At 34.0% G+C, this 24433-nt stretch overlaps 1 protein-coding gene across 3 annotated transcripts in view; it reads right to left on the bottom strand.

Moving 5' to 3' along the window:
• The window catches only part of LOC145294803 (beta-hexosaminidase subunit beta-like), a 215620-nt gene that overhangs the window by 19932 nt on the left and 171255 nt on the right, over positions 1-24433 (bottom strand). For all 3 annotated transcript variants that reach the window (XM_080141413.1, XM_080141414.1, XM_080141415.1), the window contains 4 exons: positions 17412-17522; positions 15632-15733; positions 3624-3729; positions 1630-1837 (listed from right to left, as the gene is read on the bottom strand). In XM_080141413.1, the coding sequence (XP_079997539.1) occupies positions 1630-1837; positions 3624-3729; positions 15632-15733; positions 17412-17522 (527 nt within the window). The remainder of the gene's footprint in view (positions 1-1629; positions 1838-3623; positions 3730-15631; positions 15734-17411; positions 17523-24433) is intronic.

Genomic DNA, 24433 nt, shown 5'->3' with positions numbered 1-24433 from the left:
GTAAATGATCTGTGTGTGTGTATTGCTGTATCATCTTTTGATCTCTCCACTTTGATGTTAATCTTGTGTTTAAATAGTATTTGTAATTACCTGATATAGCCATTATAACCATTTCTTTAAGTAGATTATATTTGTCTTTTTAGCACTGACTTGCTGTATAATTTTGGTATCTTCATTTTAGTGTTGCTCATATATTTAAGGTTTCTATTTGATGTCTAATACCGGTGTTGATTATGAAATTTTATTAAAAAAAATGTATTATCTCAGAGCCGTATACTGATTGGCTGTTCATGTTGAATTCTTGGAGAATAAGTAAATAATTATTTTCATAAATCATTATCTTTCGCATTATATATATGTACTAACAGGCTGCCAGCATTGCCCAGTCATAAAATACACAAATATCATATTTTAATTCATACAGAAACTGAGGCATGTACATGCCAATATTATGTTTTTTCTAAACAGTTTATTTCTTGTAAGTAAAAAAAAAAAAAAAAAAAAAAAAAATACTCAAGCTGAGATCGAAACCAAAACCTAAAGACAGGGACTCAAGTGCAATGACCATTAGGCCAGCTTGACACGTACTTTAAAGTGTTTTCAAATCTACTTATTTTTAACATAATGCGAATACTTCATGCATGTGCATTCGTGAAACAGCAAACAGATAAAAATCCGATGACCCCCCCACACATACCAATTTTTAAATTTTGACCCCTTAGCAACCCTTTTTTCCAGATGAAAACTGATTAAAATATTTTCTACATGTCTGAATACCCTATATACTAAATTGCAAGTCTGTAGATCCAAAATTTATTGACTAGATAGGTTGAGAATTGTCCTCTCTCTCACACCCATTCTTTTTATAGATACAGTAGAACCTCGGGATACAGCATTAAAAATTAGTAACAAAATACAGTACAGTATATAATAAACATGAATATTATCAAATAACATAAATAACACAGTGAGGCGAGGCAAATACCATACTGGAAAAACATGGTATTCAACATTGTAACTGGAAAAATCCATATCCTAGGGCCACCGTATCCAGGGGTTCTACTGTATATAGATATAGACTAGGATGTTTTTTTTACAAAAATATTTTCATCAACATTCATACCTATTATTCATAAACATGTTACTTTATTAAAAATATTTAAATGGAACAAAAATTATATGAAAGCGGAGTATCCTAAGGTTCAGATTCATTTCTTAGAAATCTATATATAAAAAAACAAGAATATGCATGTCTGTCCATGCATCACTTGTCAATAGTTGATATCGCAGCTAATATTTAATAATACATTCTCTTCACTATGCCAAACGAAGATTTTAAATGGCTGGCAATACCATTTTCAGACTCCTTCACAACTTTTGTAATGACTACATTATTACACATTGAAAGTCCATAACTACCATCTTTTTCTTCTGTGAAAACTAACCTCCTTACATAAAAAAAATATCAACTCACATATTTAAATCAGTGAAAACCTTTTATTATCTAACTTCTCAGACATCTTGAGTTTAATCTGATCATAGTTGCCTAGTTATCATTTTGTTTGTAAGTCTGGCACAAGATCAAGTAATAATTCAACACAATATGAAATGATGAGATTAGTTACATACCAACAAGTAAGCGGAACTTCATCACCACCAAGATGAATATATTTATCTTTAAATACATGTAAGACCTCATTGAGTAATTTCCTAAGGAATGTGTAGCTCATGTTCTTGGTGGGGTCAATTGGTCCCAAGTAACCATTGACTGGCCGACTTCTTTCATAGCATTGGGTAAGTAAGTCCGGCCGGCCAAGGCCCCAAGAATATGTGTGGCCTGTAATAGAATAAAAAAACAACAAAAACGAATTAATAAGTAATCCAAACAATGCAATTATAAAATTGAAGAATTCACAGAATGTTATATAAATAATCAGTCAGAGTTGTCTGCCCTTGAGATGATTGGGTATGGTTCCATTTGTTAATTAGTTGTACAAACCGGCGTTTCCCAGGAATTGTTTTACTTTGCATTTTTGTTTTGCTTTTCTTTAATAATAATTGTAATAATAATAATAATAATAATAAAAATAGCATCCATAATTCTATTATTTTAAATAGGATTTTGCAAGTGATAGTTAATTTTTATGGTATTGTTTGGTGATTAAATTATTAATTGAATTGTTACAAAACCATGACTGATTATGTTAAGGTGATGTTTTAATCTAAACAATTATTTGATGTAAACAGCTTTCAAAACTTTCAATCTTTTAGTACATTGTGGTTTAAAAATATGAATGCATTAATTTGCATATGAGGAGAATACCTGCATCAAGACGGATAAATGGATAAATTGGAGAGGACAGTGAGTCTAGTGTTTGGCAGCTAAGAGAACACATTGAAGTGGATGTGAATTACACTGTCAGTAAAAAAGGATCGCTGCCAATTTCTATTTAGATAGAGGATTGCTTCAGGAGTTGCATACTTTCTGGATGCAAGTCTTCCACTTCAGATTTGGTGTGAAAGTTTTAGTTTATCAAGAGAGCGTCGTTAATTTTGACTAAGGAAAATTGAGAATCCGAGCATTCGTAGTGAAAGTAGAGAAGCTTGGTTTTAGAGATATTAAAAATAACAAGCCATTTATTTTCTCAAAAGATTCTTTAATCAGCTCGATCTTGATCACCAATGCTCTTTGAAGCACTGCCATAGACAATTGTGTTATTTGCAAAGATGTTAACAAATTATGACAGATTATGATTTGGAAGATCATTAATGAAAATCAGTAAGGGGGTCGGGCTGAAAACAGATCCTCAGAGGTCCACTAGTATTGATAGTATGTGCTTTAGACTTCTGCCCATCAATAACTACTTTTATAGAGCTATCAGAGTGAAAGGATGTGATGGTTGTAAAGAAATTGCCAGATATTTGATAGCTTGCAAGTTTGTGAAGCATCCATTTGTCATATCAAAAGTTTTTTTATATGTCGAGAGCTATTACCCTAAAAACAAAGCTTTCATTGACAAATTTAGTGATTCTATGTGATATTACTTGCCTTATAAATATTCAATTATAATGTAAAATTATTCCAACAATAAACGATACAGAATAATAGTCCATAAATTCATGTCATAACTTCAACATAAGTTAAAAAGAATTTATTATACTTTTTGGATAAAAAAGTATTTTTTTTAACATTTGATTATTGATTTTGCAAACTTGTTTTAGTTTCAGAACATTTAAAAAAAAACAAAAAAAGATAAATTTAATAACGAGTCACCATTTATCATGGCCAAAAGCTACTCTCAGATGAGGATTACTAAGATGAATGGATTGTGAGATGAATATTATGAATATTATGACAGGACTAAATGATGAATGAAATGAACAAAATTGGATTACTTATGCGGTCAGTTTATGACAAGCTGATGATATTGTAACTAACAGGGATGCATTTCTGTAATAATGTGTCTTAGAAATTCTTAAAATTTCTGTTTCAATTAAAAACTAAAGTTTCTTTAAATTAATAAAAAAAAATATTTAAAAAAAAATCATTACAAATGTGACATTTAGAATTTTACAGTAGCAGAGGTTTTGAATAATGACAAAACAAATATGGTGGTAATTACCTGGATTGTCAAACTCTGGAACGATGCGGATGCCTCTAAGACGAGCAAACTGTATAATTTCTGTGATATCTTTGTGATTGTACACCATAGAGGGATGATAGGCACCCTATCAAAAAAAAAAAAACTTTAACAAAATTTAATGTATTCACACAGTACTCTGATAATATTGCTTGCTTATTTGCACACTGAATGTATTAGATGGCAGGAGGAGAAGAATAGAGTGAAAGAGCATCAGTAGAACAGTAAGAGGATGATATGACACTAAACTTCCACCTGCTTAGTCACCATGACAACAAGTGTTTTAATTGAATGAGGTAAAATAAGAGTTTTATTTAGAAGCAACTCCTTAAAGTCCAACCTTTCCTCACCAGTGTGAGAATTATCTAACAGAGTTCTTGTGAAAATCGAAAAGTAGTTAACATCAGGATCCATCATCACTGCATATGGTAAACATGTGTCAGACATGGAACCATAAGACCACATAATGAGAATAACAATATTACTTCTGCACATTTGCAATCGCCATTTCTTTAGTTTCTGAATCAAACCATCACTGACTTTCTCTGCAACTGTTAGATCTTGCTTCTTTTGATGTCAGGGATAAAACCTGCAATCTTACAGGTATAACAAATAGTTACAGTGAACAAGGAGGATGCCATATAAGGCATGATCTTCATAAGTTCTGTGCAGATTTGTTCAACCACAATAACAGCATATAAAACAGTGCATGTATTTTTCATTGTAATTAACACCTCCAAAGATTATTCATGATATGCAAATTAAAAAACAAAACAAAATGTAAACAAATTTATGTTTTGGTTCATAGGTACTCTCCACCACTCCCACACACACAAAAAATGAGATTTTACTTTTTTATTTTATGTGATTTTATTTTACAATTTAGATTGGGGAATCAGTTTCATATATAAATTTAGTGTAAAATGATCTGCCATTTCTAGGCCATTCTAGAGTTTTAGGACGATTGACAAAATCTGTTTACCACTAACCCTTAACCTGAGTGGCTCTCAGGATTAGGTTAGAAGATTAACAAATGTTTTTAAAAATAATTTATTGGAATCTTTTACAAATTTATTCTGAAAAAGGTTTTGAAAAAACAAAAAATAAAAAAACACCAAAACATTTTTTTTTTTAAGGTAAAGAATATGAAGTAACAGGGTAGTAACAAGTTATACAAAATTCAAAATAATCAAAACAAATTGATCCAGTCAAAAGTACTGAATATTCTTTCTTTACTCTTTCCTCCTCCTTCATGGATCAACTTTTTAAATATTTATTTCCTTTCATCATCAGATTCAGTTTAAATTGTTTTTAAAAACTGACATGCATTGGACACCTTTTAGAAATTGATTTTCAAACTAACCTATCTCTGGATCTTTATCGTTCTTGCTTTCAATTCCATTCTCATTACTTTCTCCTATGTCTCCCCTCCCCTCTTAAGCTGAAACTGCAACCTTAACTGTTTTACGTCCACTGACCCAAAAAAACTTATCCATTCTTTCAATGTAAACATATTAACAAAGTCTCTCCACATTCTTAATATTCCTTTGAAGTCATCAGAACTAAGCTAGTCTTTAAGATGCACATTACATATCCATTGTATCATTGTCATATTTCTCTCCATGAAACTTGTGTCCTTAATCCTCGCTGACCACGTTTCACTTCCATACATTATCACATTGCCTATATATGCCTGATAGACTCTTTCCTTCATCAACAGTAATGGCAGAGGTTCCTTGAATTTACTTCATCCACTCCTAATTCTTGCAATCATGCTAGCACCTGCTCCATACTGTGCTCCAATGGTATCACCAAGTTAAACACTTTTCAACAACCTTATTAGCTTTACTATCCAGATATGCTTACTCCATATTTGATTTCTCATCCATATCCAGTCTTACACATGTACACAAATTGGTTAGTCCCTCTCTCCACCTACCAGCAATTCCAATGCAATATTTGCATCTTGCCGAATGCTTACAAGTATGACAAAAAAACTCAATTGCACTCAAATCCCTTTCCAAAAACTGAGCAGTAGGAACTTTTTTGGAATTTTCCAACACTACAACCACTGATCATCACTTTGATCTTTGTAACATTCACTCTCGGACTTTTATTCCTCAACTTTTAACTTTCCATTGTTCTTTTAATTCCTCCAAGGTTTTAACTTTCCATTGTTCTTTTAATTCCTCCAAGGTTTTAACTTTCATGGGCAAGTATTAAATCATCAACATGCACTATCTCTTCCACACAACCTGGACAATCCTTCAAAGACGTAAGTAAAAATCAACAAACTCAGTACAGAACTATAATGTACTTCTATTTTAACATCAAATCTGCAAATAATTGTGCTGTTAATTCTAACATTTCTATACACATCGACCAGTTTCTCCAGATCTACAAAAAAAAAAAAGTACAAATTGTTCTTATTATCAAGGTACTTCTCTTGCATTTGTCTCAGGATACACATAAGCATAAAAATCATAAAACCAAACTACATTTCATCTGTGCTTATCTGATTTCTTGTGATACTGATAGACATCACTAAACTCTCGACCTCAAGTTAAAGAGCCATTACTCAAAAAAAGATATTTCAAGAAGGACTATGAAGTCAGATCACATCAGAGATGCTCCATGGAGAAGTATCTTTTCTCTTCCTGTGGAACAATGTGCAAATGAGGCTACTGAATGGTTCAAAGCAGCAATTGAAGCACATGTTCTGACACAGAAGTTCTTTAGCAATCCCCACTCTCTCCAATGGTTCACTTCTACTTGTGCAGCTGCTATACATTACAACATAAATCCTGTAGAAATGGGCAAATGTATATAGAAGTTAGAAATAATTGTAAGAATTAAATAGACGCAGCCAAGAGAAGGCATACCAAACTCGCCAGAAAACACATTGAGTCAGTGAAATTAGGAACTCGTAATTGCTGGAAAATTTATACCCGTGTAGTAATTTGGACATGAATTGGAACAAATACATTGAATGCATTGCTAAGGTCGCAGCAAATAAGGTGGACTTCATCCACTGTACTTCAACACAGCCACCATTCACCCATGCATGCAGAATTGGTGAAACATCTTGGCTGGTGCATCTGCATTATTATTAGGTTGGCGACCTTGCCTAAAAGAGAGTGACTAATGTCACTCTTTTAAACAAGGTCGCCAAACTAATAGGTTCTGCACTATCAACTAAACTCTAACCTCTGTCCCATCACCGAAATGATGCATCCCTATGCCTGTTTTACAAGTATTATTATGGAATGTGTTCTGACCAATTCAAATAATAAATGCCCCCAATTAACCTGACAAGCAGCAAAATTGTACCCCTTCATTGTAGAGATCCATAGATGCCAGAATGCCTTCTACTTAAATAGTTTCTTCCCTTGAATTGTTAAATTCCCTCCTGGGTCTCTGCTTCCAGACATGCAGAAGTTCAAGTGTCATGTGAACAGACATCTTGTTGCTCAACTCTCTACTGTTTGATTGATTGATTGATTGATTGGTTTTACGGCATATCAACCTATGTGGTCATTTAATGCCGGAGTCCTTTTTTTTTTTTTTTTAAACTTTTTTTATTGGGAGGGGGGAATGACTTTTTCAGCCTTTCCTCCCTTTTTTTATAAAATTGAACTAAGAAATTAAATGTTGTATTTATACATGGATGTGTATATTTGGGTGACTTTAAATTTCCTTATATAAATTTACTTTCCTTAGGTATGCTAGAATATTTGCTGAGTTGACCTTTTCAAAAAGGTCTTCCATATTGCTTTCTGTATAATATAATTTTCTAGTTGGGGCAAGGTCATCACACCCAACTAGGATATGTTTTACTGTGAGTGTCTCCTGGCATGGGATGCACTCTGGCGCCGATTCTCCATTTAGTATATAAGAATGAGTAAAGTTGGTGTGCCCTATGCGCAGCCGAGTCAGTATCACATCTTCTCGGCGTGATCTCTTGATGTCCGGACATCGTTCCTTAAGTTCAGGTTTGATTGAGTATAATTTGTTGCCCTCTTGCTGACTCCACCGCAGTTGCCATTTTTCCTGTATGTATGCTTTTATCTGGGGTCTAAGATCAGTATGTGGAATCTTAAAATTGTCAGTTGGAAGGTGAGAAGATCTTTTTGCAGCTGTATCTGCCCTGTCATTGCCTTTGATCCCCACATGGCTGGGGATCCAGACAAGAATAATGTTTTTAGTAGTTGAAAGGATATTGATTTTTTTCTATTAATTTTGTTGTTAGTGGATTTTCTTGTTTTTGATTTTGTATAGATAATAGGACTGATAGAGAATCTGTGAGAATGATGAAGTTTTTGGTGGTTTCCTCTGAAATTATGTTGAGTGCTAGATCGATAGCTATAGTCTCTGCAGTGAATATAGATGCTTCATTTTGAAGATTTCTCTTCATTGTGGTTTTATGGTACGTTGCTGCACATCCAGTGTGATTGTTGCTTTTAGACCCGTCTGTGTAGATAAAGGTGTAGTCTGAATATTGTAATTTTAAATGTTGAAGTTCGTCGTGGTATTCAATAGGGTTTGTGGTAGATTTGGACTTTTTGTTTAGGTTGAGTTTTATTTCAACTTGTTTCATGGTCCATGGGGGTGTTTTAGGCAGTATTAAGTTGTGAATGCTGGAGATTGGAATTTTCGATTCTTCAATGCTTTTCTTCATTCGGAGCCCGAACGTTTTGATAGTTTTTCTTCTCATGTTAAAGAGTTCTTCATATTTAGGATAGAAGGTACATTGGTATGCAGGGTTGTTTGGGCAAGACTTCAGTTTCAGTAAATATTGAAGGGCTAACTTTTCTCGCCTTAGATCTAGTGGGGGTTCGTGTGCTTCCGTGTATAGACTGTTCACGGGGGAAGTTCTGTATGCTCCTAGGGCCAATCTTAGGCCAGTATGGTGAATAGGGTCTAGGCTTTTTATATATGATGTTCGGGTTGATCCATATATGAAACAACCGTAGTCTAGCTTTGAGCGGACTAGTGCTCTGTAAAGTTTAAGGAGTGTTTCCCTGTCTGCACCCCAATCGGTATGTGCTACCACTCTCAAAAGATTTACAGCTTTGTTACATTTTTTTTTCAGATAGTTTATGTGTGGGATGAATGTTAACTTTTTGTCAAATAAAATCCCTAAGAATTTGTACTGGTCAGTAACGGGTATGGGCATTCCTTCCATGGTTAGGACAGGATCATTATGCATGTTCTTTAGTTTGCAGAAATGCATGCATTTCGTTTTTCTTTTGGAGAATCTAAATCCATTCTCTTCCGTCCATCTCATTACTTTGTTTAAGCACAATTGAAGCTTCCTTTCTATTATAGATATATATCTAGATCTACAGCATATTAGGAAGTCATCCACATATAGGGAGCAATCTACCCCAGGGTTAAGGTTTTTTACAATGTTGTTAATTCGGATACTGAACAGGGTCACTGACAGTATACTCCCTTGAGGTACTCCATTCTCTTGTTTTTTCAAGTCCGAGAGAGCTGTGCCAACCTTTATTCTGAACCGTCTATTTTTTAAAAAATTTTCAATAAAAATTGGCATTCTGCCTTTTAGTCCAAGCGCCTTCAGATCCCTTGTAACACCGTACTTCCACACAGTATCGTAGGCTTTTTCCATGTCAAAAAACACTGCTGTTAAATGTTCCTTCCTTACAAAGGCTTCTCTGATGAAGGTTTCAAGTCTGACTATGTGGTCTATTGAACTTCGGTTTTTCCTGAATCCTGTTTGAAATTCTGTAATAAGATTCTCTGTTTCCAGGAACCAGATTAGTCTTTTGTTTATAATCCTTTCCATGGTCTTACAAATGCAGCTTGTTAGAGCTATTGGCCTGAAATTCAATGGATCTGAGACGTTACTTGATTGGGATTGGATGTTTGAGTTTTCAGATTTGGGGATTGGTATTATTGTGGTCTCTTTCCAGGTCTCGGGTACGTTTCCACTGGACCATATGATATTGAAAATTTCAAGTAGGTATTTCATTGAGGCTTCTGGAAGTTTTTTGAGGATTTCATATGGAATTTCATCGGGCCCTGTAGCTGTGTCATGGGATTTGGTTAGCGATTCTTTTAATTCAGGCAAGGTAAGAGGTTGGTTGTATTTTTCAGTATTTTGTGATTTAAATAGAATTTTCTTTTTCTCTTCCTTTTCTCTAATCTTTTTGAATTTCTCTGTTTGTCACATGATGAAATTTTTGATAAATTATCTGCCAGGTTATTGGAAATGTCTTTTTGATCGGTGTATATTTTGTTGCCTTTAGAGATGTGGGATATTGATGTACTACTACACTTTCCTTCTATTTTCCTCATCATGTTCCAAACTGTTTTCGCCTTGGTATTCACATTAATTTTGGATATATAATTTTTCCAGGTTGTTCTTTTGGATTCCTTTATGATTCGTCTGGCTTTTGCTCTGTTGTTTTTGAAGAAATCCAGATTTTCGCTTGTTGGATACTTTTCGAATTTTCTCAAGGCAGCTCGTCGAGCTCTGATGGCTTTTCTGCATTCTTTTGTGAACCAAGGTTTGTTGTGATTGTTGGTTTTGGTTGTTTTCGGTATGGTATTATTTGCTATGTTTGTGAGTGTTTTAATGAAGTAGTTCAAATGGTCATCATCATTCTTTTCGATAATTAATTGGTTTTTGCACTGTTCCTGGAAGTCTTCCCAATCCGCTTTATGTAGGTTCCATTTGGGTGTTTTTTGTTCAGTGCTAGTACTTAGACTTTCCAGGATGATTGGGAAATGCTCACTCCCACAGGTGTCATTGTGTACTTTCCAGTCATAGTCCATATATATGGAAGGATCACATAAGGTAAGGTCAATGGCGGTGAAAGTACCTGTTGCTGGGTACATATAGGTGTAGTTTTGATTATTAAGGAGGCATAGATTATTTTTATTTATTATATTTTCTATTTCTTTTCCTTTTTTATTTGTTTCTTTACTTCCCCATATTACATTGTGACTGTTGAGATCTCCTAGTAGAAAAAAGGGTTTAGGGAGTTGTTTTATTAATTGAGTTATCTCAGTTTCGTTGATTGTATCTTTTGGAGGGATGTATATTGAGCAAAGTGTTATAGTTCTATGTAGAGTCACTGAAACTGCAATTGCTTGCAAGTTTGTGTTTATATTTATTTGTCTTTGAGGGACTTCATTCTTCACAAGTATTGATGCGCCCCCAGAAGCTCTGTCCGTATCTTTATGTAGTTGTAAGATGTGTAGTGTTTTATGTTGATGGTATTATTTTCTTTCAGAAAGGTCTCCTGTAGACAGACAAGTGCTGGGCTCATATTTGTTATTAATAATGTGAGTTCATTTTGGTTTGCTTTTATCCCTCTGATATTCCATTGTAATATTTTGTTCATCATTTGGAATTGTGTTCAACTTCCATCGTCTCCAATCCCTCAAATCTATTTTCTGTCGGAGTCCCTGTTCGAGATATAGATCGGGATCTTTCTTTTCCTGTTTTTTTTTTTTGTCTGGGGGGATTTTTGATTCTTTTCTGGCTTGTGATGTGTTTGATGGTTGTTCGGTTGTTTTTGTAGAAATGGTTTGTGGTTTTGTTTCTTTTTGTGGTTCAGTAGTGTCTTTACTTAATATTATCCTTGGATTGGTTGCAGACATTGCACTATTCATTTTCCTCATTTCTTCTAATAGTTCTTTCATTTCCTTTATTAGTTTGCTTAGGACATCAATTTTCTTGTCAGTTGTATCCGTTACATGTATATGACCATTTTGATTGTTGATTGGATTAGTTTTTTTTGTTGCATCTGCATATGTTTTAGTTTCGATGATTTTCCTGGCCTCTGGGTAGGATATATTCTTTATATGTTTTAGTTTGGTCACTTCTTTTTCTCTTTTCCATATTTCGCAATATCTAGAGCCAGCGCCATGGTTTCCCAGGCAGTTGGCACACTTGAAATCTTTTCTGCAGTCAATGTGTGGGCCACTTTCTCCACATCTTCCATACACTGGTAATCGTGTGCACCGATCTTGATGGTGTCCAAACTTCTGGCACTTGAAGCATTGGAGGGGGTTTGGAATATAAATTTCTACATTTATTTTCATATATCCGACTTTCACTTCTTTGGGTATGGTGAGGGAATCGAAAGTTAGTATATATGTATTGGTATTGATTTTCTCACCGTTTCAACTCTCTACATAGTATGCCTGTAAATTTAGCCCCAAATAGTAGACCCTTATGTAAAAGAAACACTGTGCCTTGTTTGGTGTGAAAATAACACTAAAAAAAAAAAAAAACATTTCAAGATTTTTAATTTATCAATTTTAAGCCTCTATTTAGTGCTTCTCCTTTGTAGCAATTCATAATTGTATTAAGTATACAGTCTTCATCAGTTAAGGGAACAAATGTATAAGCTAATGTACAATGTACAAATATTGATCCAATGATTCATCTAGATATAGGGAGTAGTAGTTGCAATAGCAGCAGTATAAGAGAAGGTGAGTAAATGGATGACAAAGAAAAGAACATTTTTTTTTTTACCAAATATTCACTGATTATTAAGGTCCGGAGGCTATTCAAGGATAAAGATTAATTGGTACTGGTGGAAATTTGTTAAGCTAATTAATTTTAGAGGACGGCTCATCAAGAAACTGTTCATGTTGGACTTGAAAACGACTGTTATAGTCAGCTAGAAGCAGTTCCATAGTATTGTGTTCTACACACAAGCAGTTCTAAGAAAAAAAAACTCTGCTCATGAAATTTTCACTTAAATTTAAGGTACAGATAAAGATTAAGTGAAATTGCTGATAGTTATTTTAGCTGGTTAAGTGTTTGCTGTGAATGACTTACTGAAAGGAATCCTAGAGTGAAACTCATTCAAGCACCTGCCTTGAAAATAATGATAGAGCAGAAAGGTTGGCAACTTTCTTCTATTAGAAAGTCAGCAGATAGAAAAAAAAGGAAATAGTGCTCTGAGCAACTCCTCTCCAGATGTGGCAACAATACTCCATCTTAGGAAGTATTTGATTCTTATACAGGTACAGGATTGCAGTAGGAGTGAGATACCTACTGGAGCAGTAGAATAAACCAATCATTCTTCCAGCAAACTTGGCAACAGATTTAATGTATGTGTTTCATTTTAAACCAGAAGTGAAGGTCAGTGCCAGAAACTTAAAGCATGGTGCTTCCCCAAGATGGAAGCCATTCATTTCAATTAGGGCCAGGATGGAAGTCAGAGTATTGATGATGGAAAGAGAGAAGCTTGGTTTTTAATGCATTAAATTAACCAGCCATCCTTTACCTCATTGCACCATGTGCCCAAAGTCAGAAAAGAGAGAGAGAGAGAGAGAGAGAGAGAGAGAGAGAGAGAGAGAGAGAGAGAGAGAATCAGAGAAATCTTGGTCACTTTGAAGTGTTGCCATAAATGGTAGTGTCATCTGTATGCTATTAGGAAGCATTTCTCCTTAAGACAATATTTAAAGAGCTTTGTAAGTATGGGATCTAATTTCAATTGAAGCTTTTGGAGTACTAGGCTTGGAATACTATCAAGGCTTTATATTATATACTTAGCATTATATATGCTTTATATTAGCAACAACAGCACTAAATGTATGTATTATTGATGCAAAGGTATCACAGATTGTCTCGTACAAACTAAAGTTGAGGTGTAATTAACTTACAATGGTTTTTAACATGATCGACTTTTTATTTAGTCAAAGTAGACAAAAATGGAAGGTTTGTATTACCTTGTTTGCTGCATTAAGTTAGTTTTTTTTTTCTGTATCTGTTATTTGTGCTTAGTATCCATGGTTCAAGTCACACCAATAAGTATTAAAAAAAATAATCCAATATGACTATGAAACTGATAATCTGAATGTTAGTGGGAATTAGATGAGAAGTGATGAGAAGAGAGGAATGTAAGGGGGTGGGAGTGATAGGTGAAGGATAATAGAGAGTAGTAGTAGTAGATTGAGAGGATAAAATAAATAAAAGAAATGAAAACTTAATAATTAAGAATATGATAAAAATAGTAATATAGGGTTCAGAGCTGGGAGTCGAAATTCACAGAGCCCCTCATTCATTAGAAAGTTAAACATAAAATCTTTTGCTTTAAAATTTTTTTAAAATAAAATAATGCAACCATATTGAATTTCTTTATTTTACAAAAATGCTTAAGTGGTTCAGGAACTCCACATTGTTATGTGTTTATCAAATCTGAGCATGTTACAAATCCATCATATTCTCATATCATTTCTCTCCATGCAACACATGTCCTCAACCCTCTCTAGCCAGGTTTCATTTCCATACATCATTACACTGCGTACATATATCTGATAAACTCTTTACTTGGTTCACAGTGGTAATACTCTGCTGTTAATAATGACAAATATTCCTTGAACATACTCCATCGATTTCTAATTGTTTCTACCACACTAACACTAGCTCTGGCTCCACCCTGTGCTCCAATGCACAAAGTCATCAAGGGGAGGTAACAAAATTTCTGCACAACTTCAATAACTGTCATCCATTTTTATTTTTCTTCATATCAGAGTTCACATTTATCTATTGTGTAACACTTCTTGTGTAGAAATTACACACATTACATCCTCTAAAATCTCTTTAAAGCATTCCAGCTGAAATTTGGTGAATATTTATCAATTGATGCCTATTTGATTGTTCAAATTTCGCAAAAAATCAGAATTTTCATAAAAGGTTGCCATTCATTTTTTACAAAACTAAATTAAACTAAATATAGCTAACATTTTGACCCTTATGCTTCATCTATTTAATTCCATATTTGATATTATATGACTATACCTCCATTGTCACTGTCAACTAAGTATTTATTAGATTGCAGGAGAGTGGGAGAAAACTTGAGTGATTTGGATTACATATAAATAACTATAAAAGTGATTTTTACAAATAAATGCTTGTAGGAATTATTAGACTAGCATAGTGTTCAGGAGAGTGGGAGAACAATTATGGATTATTTGGGCCATCTGTAACTAAACTATGATAGGAATATATTATTTAAAAATTTTTTTTTTTAAAAAAGCAAAAAGGGTTAAGCTATTTTTTACACATGAGCTGAAGTACCCAACTACAAAGGTTAAGAATGTAACCTACTTTCATTGTCGATTGTCATAAACTTACTGGCCATATATACACTATTAATTCTAGCAGATAATGATAGTAAAAATTAAATTAAGAAAAAGTTTTCACAACCAAAATTATCTGGGTTATTGTATAATCTATTATCGCGAGGTTATCTTTACCTGGAAAAAAAAAAAGTCCACTAAGATGTCTGTTTTAGTACATAGGTAGATTAACACTCTCCACCACTCCCACACCAAAAAAAAAAAATGAGATTTTACTTTTTTATTTTATGTGATTTTATTTTACAATTTAGATTGGGGAATCAGTTTCATATATAAATTTAGTGTAAAATAATCTGCCATTTCTAGGCCATTCTAGAGTTTTAGGACGGTTGACAAAATCTGTTTACCACTAACCCTTAACCTGAGTGGCTCTCAGGATTGGGTTAGAAGATTAACAAATGTTTTTAAAAATAATTTATTGGAATATTTTACAAATTTATTCTGAAAAAGGTTTTGAAAAAACAAAAACAAAAAAACAACACAAAAACTTTTTTTTTTTTTTAGGTAAAGAACATTAAGTAACAGGGTAGTAATAAGTTATACAAAACTCAAAATAATCAAAATAAAATTGATCCAGTCAAAAGTACTGAATATTCTTTCTTTACTCTTTCCTCCTCCTCCTCTTCTGCACTACCCACTCCTCATCTTACCACCATACTGAACTCTTTCTTTCTGCCCCCCCCCTCACTCCTGCTGGTTCAAACTACTTAGCATTCCGGTCCTACTCTCCTCCCCCCAATCAAAATTACTTCTCCCACTAACCATTCCTCTTCCTCTACTTACTATTTCACCAGCTCTTCTTCATTTTGAAATCATTATGAAACTAGTCCATTTAATGAATAATCGAGGAATAAACTTACTTTTTCACTCAGTTCAGGGAAAACTTTGCTCTCATACGGGAATGATTGATCGTCAACCATGTGCCAGTGAAGAACATTCATCTTATTCTGAGCCATCCCCTCCTGAAAAAAAAAAAAAAAAAAAAAAATCACAAAATGAAAATAATAAAAAAAAAAAACACAAAAATGGATATAAAGAATTAACATGTCTTTCAACATAGTTGGTCAAAAGTGATTCCACATTAGAGCTGGTTTGTCTATTTGTGGTCTTGATTTTAGAAGCATATACACATCTGAGAATTTTTGATCATCTCCCATGTTTCTGGTTGAATTAACATTGGTGAGGAGTCCATAACTTCAGTTATTGTGAGAACGACAGTGACGTTTAATTAAAACTCTTATCGATTAATTCAAACATTATATAGAAGAGTTGCATACTAAAGAAATAGCCTTTTTTTATTTGCTTAGAAGTTTTTTTTATTGGAATGGTTTCTGAAAGTTTTGATGTATTTCACATGTTAGGCTATTTTTCACAGAAAATTGATAATCTAAATCCCTTCTATTTAGTGATTCTTTATATACACACACACAGAATGTAGTTTTTTTTTGTTTTTTTTACAATATTACAGCCTAGATAAAATAAAAATTTCAGGAAAAATAGTGCATTCGTTTTATTTTTTTTTTTAATTTATTCATCAAACTTGTGTCAGTTTGTCTTCATGACATATCCTATCAATTTCACTTGAAGCTATACTTGGCTTTGATGATAATCTCAATGTGGTCTTGGAATTTATGTCCCCAAAAGTTCTGGTAATTCTGGTTTTAAGTTTGCAGTTGGATCTGTGGGTGTCCTTTTCCATCGCACAAAGTCATCAAGGGGAGGTTGTAATCAAGAGAGCTAGGATGTTAGATGAAGTTAAGTCAACAAAGTTATGATAAGTTGGGCTTGGATGTTCCAGCTGATAGGATAGGGTGCCAAATCTTGCCGTCACATAAACAGCCTATATGCAGCTACCCGGTTGACAGAGTTTCACTATCTCACTTAAAAAGTGAATGTTCACTTAGAGATCCTCACTAGTTTTGTAAAAAAGATGCTCATCAAAGTTAAAAACTACCGTTTATATTTGTACCTAATTCACCATATTCCTAGGTTGGATAAAGGAACTTTGAGATCACGCACACACACACACACAAACACACACAAATTCCAGGTTAGTAGAAAACAAAGAAAATATCATGTCGGACTTTGGCACATATATTGACCTCCAACAGAACAAAGGAAGAAATTGCCAATAAAAGTAAGAGGTCTGATGAACAAAGAACAGAGAGAAATGGAGAGATGCACAATCGTAATGTCGTTAGCTTGTCAACCCCAACCTCACTTTGTCACCCTTGTTTGATACATCCGACGAACATTGACAGGCAAAGTAATAATTAAATAAAAACAGTTTTGTTATGAAGCTGTCTCTGTGTTTTATCGTCAAATGGCTGGAACAAGCTAGAGTATATATATTTATTAGAAGCACTCATTTTTGGAGAAGTGCAACAAACATGATTATACATACGTAACAGCAATAGACAAATAAATCGTTACAGAGACAACCAATTATACAACATTTCCAGGTTGGGCAGGTGTATGGTACTCCTTATGAGCATACTCAGTACACGTTCATCTTAATTAACCGTCTACTGGAAAAAAGGTTAATTGTTTTCAGCCAACTCTCATTATGATGCAACTCTAAAAGATTTTACCCCCCCACCCATCTTATATTAGAAAAAACAAAAAATGAAAGTTGCTTACCAGAACATCAAAAATGACATCCTTGTAAAGATAATGTCGAGAAGTGTCTATCATGAGACCGCGGTGAGAGAAACGAGGATAGTCTCCAATGACAACATCTTTGATGAACAACTGCAAAGAGAAAAAGAAAACACAGGAAGTTAATTTTTAAATCTATAATAAAACTAGTGTCAGGATGTCAAACATTAAAGTAGACATTTTTATTTAGTTATGAAAATCTAATCATTTAGGTTTTGATATAGAAATAAAAATGAATCAAAAAGAGATTAGGCAGGTTTCATTGTTTGAATTAAAATAACCAGGGATTTTTTTACGTTTTCACCCCAAACAAGGCACAGTGCCACTTTAATGTAGGGGCTACTATCAGGGAAATAAGTTGCAAGGATACTATGTAAGGAGTTGAGCAGCAAGTCTGTTTACATTACTTCTGAGAAGCCAATAGCAATAAAAGTTGAAATTTAGATGAATTTCCCAATCAAGGGGGCCCATGAGCTCCCCGATTTGTGTGGAGAGAGGGCAGCTCACACAAAAAAAAATATCTCCTAAAACACTCCAATATGTTTCAACAACAACAAAAAAAAAAAAAGTAAAAATTAAAAGGCAGTGAGTGTGCATGTAGAAGGAAAGAGACAGGAAGTCATTCTTTGATTGGCCATCTCTCTTACCCCCCCTCCCTCACACACACAATGAATTGCTTGAAGTTTTAGTTCTCACAGCAAAATTAACGTTTTCAGTTTTCGGTGGTTAACAACACTGACTCAAAACTGGAATGTGCAAAGTTCAAATCTAGTTTGTAACCTCCTGGCAAGGAGGTAATTTTTTTTTTCAGAGAGGACTGTTGTCAGATAATATCAGCTTATACCTATAAAAAAAAAAAATTTTTTTTTCAAAAAATGAAAAATGAGAAGTTGAATTGAATTACTTTACTTGCAGAAAAAAAAAAAAAAGAGTCATCTCTGACAATATGTGATAGGATGACAACTAGAAAAACTATGTGAAAAAGACGTTATTCAATCCATGATGCTTTGGGCGACTATATATATGCAGATATGCAAAAAGAGGGAAAAAATATCCTATTGGAAATAGTTTTTATTGTTTATTTTTTTGAAACTCTTATTCTTTATTCCAAACAAGGCATACTGCCACTTGGAATGTAAAAGGCTACTATTTGGGATCAGGTCTACTTAGATGCATACAAGGGAGTTGAGAGACAAGATGCTTGTTTGTGTTACACTTAAACTTCAACAGTTTAATAAAGTCAGGGAAGCAGGAAACAGGGAGGGAATTCCACCAAAGTCTAGTAGTTTGAGGGAAGAACTATTAGAGTAGAAGGTTTTCTGGCATCAAGGTATGTACATCAAAGGGTCATGTACTAGAGTTTTTAGGAGCACATTCCATTAAAGTACTTGTAAAACAGGCACAAGGATGCAACACTGCAGTGATAGGACAGGGATTGAAGCTTGGTTAGTAATGTTGGACATATTAAATTGAAGACTCTTTTGGCACTACTTAAGAGAGAGACTAGTGGTAGATGTACCAGCCCAAATGTGGCAAAAATACTGCAGGCATGGGCAAATGATGGCTTTGTAGAGATATAGAATATTGTCAAGTGTGAGTAGTTTTCTAGCATGGTAGAGGGAATCCACCTGATAGGGTCTGGCATAAAATCTACCTTACAAGATTTCCAGCTATGGAATATCTGGAAATGTCTTCTCAACCATCACATTTTTTCTCTAGGTTTATACAAGTATTTGTTTATACAAATAGTTGTTTATACAAGTAGTTGTCGATGAGCAAAAGTCAGAAACTCAAAGTATCAATGCTGGTGTGCCTCAGGGATTCATCCTGGGCCCAACTTTCTTTTCTTCAATGATTTCCCAAAATCACATTCCAAGTTCATTCATCGATATATATGCAGATGACACTACAATCTATGCCAACACTTCGAGGGTCAATAACAACCAAGATCTCCCTGCCTTTCTCCTCAGACCATGAGCATGTGGTGTAATGGAGTAAAAAGTGGCTGGTTAATTTTGATGCATCCAAAACCGATCTTTATCTTTTCACCATAAACGCTCTGATCGCCACTTGCACCCAATTGATATGAATGATTCATCTAAAAGACAAGCTTCTGGGTCTAACCTTTACTCCTGACTTGAAATAGAAGACATATCAAAATCAGCAGAAAAATAATTGCATCATTTTACCACTCCAGAAAGTATCTAACTCCTGACGCAATCCTCTATCTGTATAAGATAGAGGTACATCCTAAAATGGAGTATGTTTCTATATCTGGACGGGAGCTGCTCGAAGCATCATATCTTTCCTTGACAAAGTTCCAAACCAGCTTCCAAACCTAGGTGATGCCCTTTTTTCTTCTCTGCAACCTCTTTTCCACAGAAGAGACGTTGCAAGCCTGTCTCTGCTCTATTGTTATCTTCATGGCAAGTATTTGTCAGAGCTTCAATTTATGCACCCCCCCCCCACAAACTTTCACAAAAAAACCCACTCGTTTAGATACAACTACTATCAACAATTTCCACCCCACTCTATCTGTGCCTCAATCTAGACACCAATTCCATGATAAAGCTTCTTTCATAGAACTGCCTGCCCGTGGAACTCAGATCCGCAGGTCAGCTTTCCAACTGACTAATATGGTAATCTTCAAGTCCAATGTAAACAAATTCTTGCTGAACTGCGCTCCTCTAAATAATCCATTTCTACTGTTGGTTTACTGATTACTGTACACTCATTAACCCTTATTCCTGGTGGCTTTCAAGCCTTGATAAGTGGTGACTACCATGTAAAAAAAAAACTTCTTTGCAACAGCCTTGGCAATGTCTTCAATGTATTTGTTTCCATTCATGTTGCCTGTGAATCTTAAACTGAGAAGTTTGAATGACGAGCTTTCAGGTAGAGTGTTATTATTCATGATAATTGGTATTTAAGACTTTTTGAAATTGTTAAAGGAAAGAAGTTTAATCTTAACATTAGGTGTTACCATCCATTTTCGTCCCCATTCAAGTACTGACTGGATGTCATTTTGTAAAGTTTTAGCTATTGCCTTGGATATATATACATTTATTACAGATGATTAAGAAAACATAATTGACATGAGAAAAAAAAAGTAAAGATGTAACCGATTTCTGATGGTGACTTGTAAATTAACTTTTTCCTGCCAACTAACCAAATATTTGGTATCTTACTATATTAAAAAGAAATTAGAAAATATAGTTTCATAGACAAGATATTCCAATGGAACCCATTTTTAAAAAGAACTTTTTGAGACAAACAAATGATTCACAGTCAATGTCAAATAGGGAAAACTTTTTTTTTAAAATTTTTTTACATGGGGATCACCACTTATCAAGGCCCGAAGGCCACTCAGGGATAAGGGTTATTGCGTGTACAGTAATCAATGAGATAGTATTGTAGTAATCATTAGTATTGAGGTTTTGATAGAGTGTCTTACTTAAGGGGGCGGTTTGTCAGGAGTTTGTTTATAAAATAATTTTTATGATTCAATTTTTGTTTAATGTTAATTTCATGTTTCAATTTTGTTTTTATTTCATTTACTTTTTTTTTTCAATCTCTTTTTCCGTTTCAGATGGATTTTTAACAATTACATTAACTTAAAGGTTTTAGTACCTCTCTATTATCTCACACTATTACAAACTGGAGTTTTGTTTCCAAACATTTTATAATATAGAAAAAAGCAATAAAAATAAATGTTACCAAAGGCAAGATACGTTATGCTACTACCTACTTGGGATACGGTTTTTGGTTTGTAACTTATTTTAAAGTATTAATTTAATTTGAAACACAAGTGGTGCCAAGTTTGAAGTTAGAACAAGAAAAAAATGTCTATTTTAAACTCCTCAGGATTTCAATCTTTATGCATTTATCAAGATCAGTAGGTACAACTTCAATCAGTATCCAAAGTCTTTGCTGTAATCTGATATGTAATTTAGAAATTATGTGTAACCAGATCGATGACACTTGGATACACTCAACAGACATGGTAATGTGTAGTTTTCAAATAAAATAGTTTATATTAACTCTTTGAGAACCTACGATTGAGCACTTTGTTTTTTGCAAGTAACTTGTAATACAGCTATTCATTTATATATATATATATATATATATATATATATATATATATATATATATAATGCAATCATGAAAGGAAGACGAAAATTCATGATTAGAACGTCAAAATAAAGTCAACATTTAAAATAAAGTTAACAAGGTGAAGAGAATAAAAAGAAAATGAGGGAGTCAGCTGACCGGTCGCTCCCTCGCTTTATCAAAGCTGTGTCGAGGGATTAGAGTGAAAATAAAAAAAAAAAAGAAAAAGACACAAATGGGAATTGAAATTATGTACAGATAAAAATAACAAAGATCCTAGAGACTAAACACACTCAAACCTAAGAGGTATTCCTTCTGCTTTCAAAGGGAAGGCCTTCACAACTGAATGTGAACAGTCTTCAAGATCTTTAAATGAAATAATAAGTGAGCACAACTAAAGATTGTAAAAGAATCCGTGCTAAAGTTCGCTGCACATGACAGGTTTTTTTATAAGGTGGTCAGTAACTGAAGACCTGTATGTATTGGCAATTACATCCGTTTGGTATGTCCCATTTCTGATTTTGGTAGGTACGTGTTATTGGATTCTTCCATCCAATCTTAATGTTGTTCGACCCACATAGTTGGCACTACGAATACATTCAAAATTGTAAATTACATTATTATGATGGGGGGGGGGTAGAACATCTTTTTGAGAGGATGGCATTAACGTTCTTGTAGACATGTACATTTGAAGCAAAATAACAATTTTGCACTGTTGAGCTGATTTACTTTGCAAAATTTCTCACTTACTGCCCCCAGATAAGGTAAACACAGATATACCAGGCATTTATTAACCATTTTAATTTTAGTTACAGAGGACTGTTATTTTCCTCTGTATAACGGACCTAATCACATCCAACAGGTACCCATTTTTGGAGAGGGTGTCAGTAATTATTTTTAATTGCTCATCCAATTTTGATTTTGAGCAGATCATAAGGGCACGATGTGTTAGGGTCCAAATTAAATTTATCTTACGTTTTCGGGGGAAAAATGAATCCCAACGTGTATACAGTCCCGTGAACATAGGTTTACGGTATATTGATGTAAGGTAACTGGATGGTGTTTTCGTTACCAATACATCAAGGAAAGCTATGGACGAATTAGACTCTCCTTCATAAGTGTACTGTAATGCGGGATGCATCTTATTAAGTAAGGAGAAAAAATTATTTGCTTCTGTTTGGTTATCGAAGAGGCAAAATGTGTTGTCTACATAGCGAAAATAGATCAATTGTTTGATGGGTTCAGAGAGCAATTGCTCTTCATGGAAACCCACGAAAATATTCCCCATTATCGGGCCCAAAACAGCCCATCAACACACCTATTTGTCGATACATTACATCGTCGAAGCTGAATTCAAGAGATGTAGTGGCAAATTTCATCAGTTCAACGAATATACTTTCAGAAATGAGAGGAGGCGATATCTGACTACGATATAAAAAATATGTACAGATATCTATAGTCTCTGAAATCTGGACGCAAGTAAACAGGTTGCTAATGTCGTAAGAACACAAATTTATTAACAACCTTCGACCTCTGAATAAAGTCTGCAAAATAAAATGAATTTTTCAAGCAGCATTTACTGTAATATTTCAATACTGGTTGCAAAATATTTAACATCCATTTTGCAACTTTATGCTGTGATGACACTACCATAGACGAAATGGGTCTTAATGGAATACCTACTTTGAGTTTTCGGTAAACCATACAATCTAGGGCGGATCGATCCTGGGAGCCTTATCTCATTAGCTATGTCCGATGGAAGTTCACGACTCTTAACCCACTTAACTAATCTCTTTTGAAATTTATATTCTAAAGAGGTTGTACAATCATGAGTTGCGACAGGGCACATTTTTATATATTTATCCGTATCGTTCAATATGGTAGACATTTTGTTGACATAATCATGATGATCTAGTATTACAACCCTTGAACCTTTACCTGGTCTAGTAATAACTAACAATTTATTTTTCCGCTTCAATTGTTTTAATAACTGAATAATCCTCTCTGCGCCATTTAAACTCTGAATGGGAAATTGGTGTACTTGCATAGCTATTAGCCAGGTCGTTTAATCTTGCTTTTAAATCCCTTACTTTAATTTCAGAGACTGGTGAAAGTTTTTCTGCTTGAGCATTGAGGATTTCAAATTCAGAAAATACCTGTTCCAGTTTGACACCAGGTAATGGTACACAAAAATCTAAACCATGATCAAGTATTAATAATTCAGAGGTAGAAGGATCATGGTAAGATAGATTCAAGATGTTCTTGCCAATATTGGAATTGGCAAGAACATCTAAGCTTCTTGTGCATTAAATGCTGCAATTTTCCGTTAAATTTAAGAACTAGTTTTTATGACCACGTTTTTGTAAAATTGCAATATACTTAGCGAACTGAATTTTATCAAAGCACGATAAAATTCTCACTGCTTCACTCCATAATAGCACATATTTCTCTTTATATCTTTTTAAATTCGCTGTTAATTTATCCATATAATCTATATATCTATAAAAGTGAAGTGTGTGTGTGTGTGTGTGTGTGTGTACATTTCCCTACACAATAACTCTGTCAATTTTCAGTCTACAGACTTGAAATTTGATATACAAGGTACTGAGATTTGGGAAAATCTTTGTAATCTGTTTTCGGCCAGAAATTTGGCTGTTAAGGGGTCACAGTTCAACGATTTGACCTTTGAGAACTCTACCAAACTCCTCCAACAATTTGATGGTATAAACAATTGAAATTTTAGATATAGGTTCATTGGATACGGATCTAACTTAACTTGATTTGAGCCTAAAACAATAAATGTTAAGGGGTCATAATAGTGGTCAAAGTTAAAAAAATTTGACCTCTGCGGTCTCTACCAAATTACTCAGACAATTTCTGGCCTAAACATTTGA

Source organism: Euprymna scolopes, chromosome 2, assembly GCF_053919585.1.
Source record: "Euprymna scolopes isolate OS-2025 chromosome 2, ASM5391958v1, whole genome shotgun sequence".
NCBI classification, from domain to species: Eukaryota; Metazoa; Mollusca; class Cephalopoda; order Sepiida; family Sepiolidae; genus Euprymna; species Euprymna scolopes.
The sequence above is the reverse complement of the archived record's forward strand: the minus strand, read 5'-3'. Positions and strand labels throughout refer to the sequence as shown.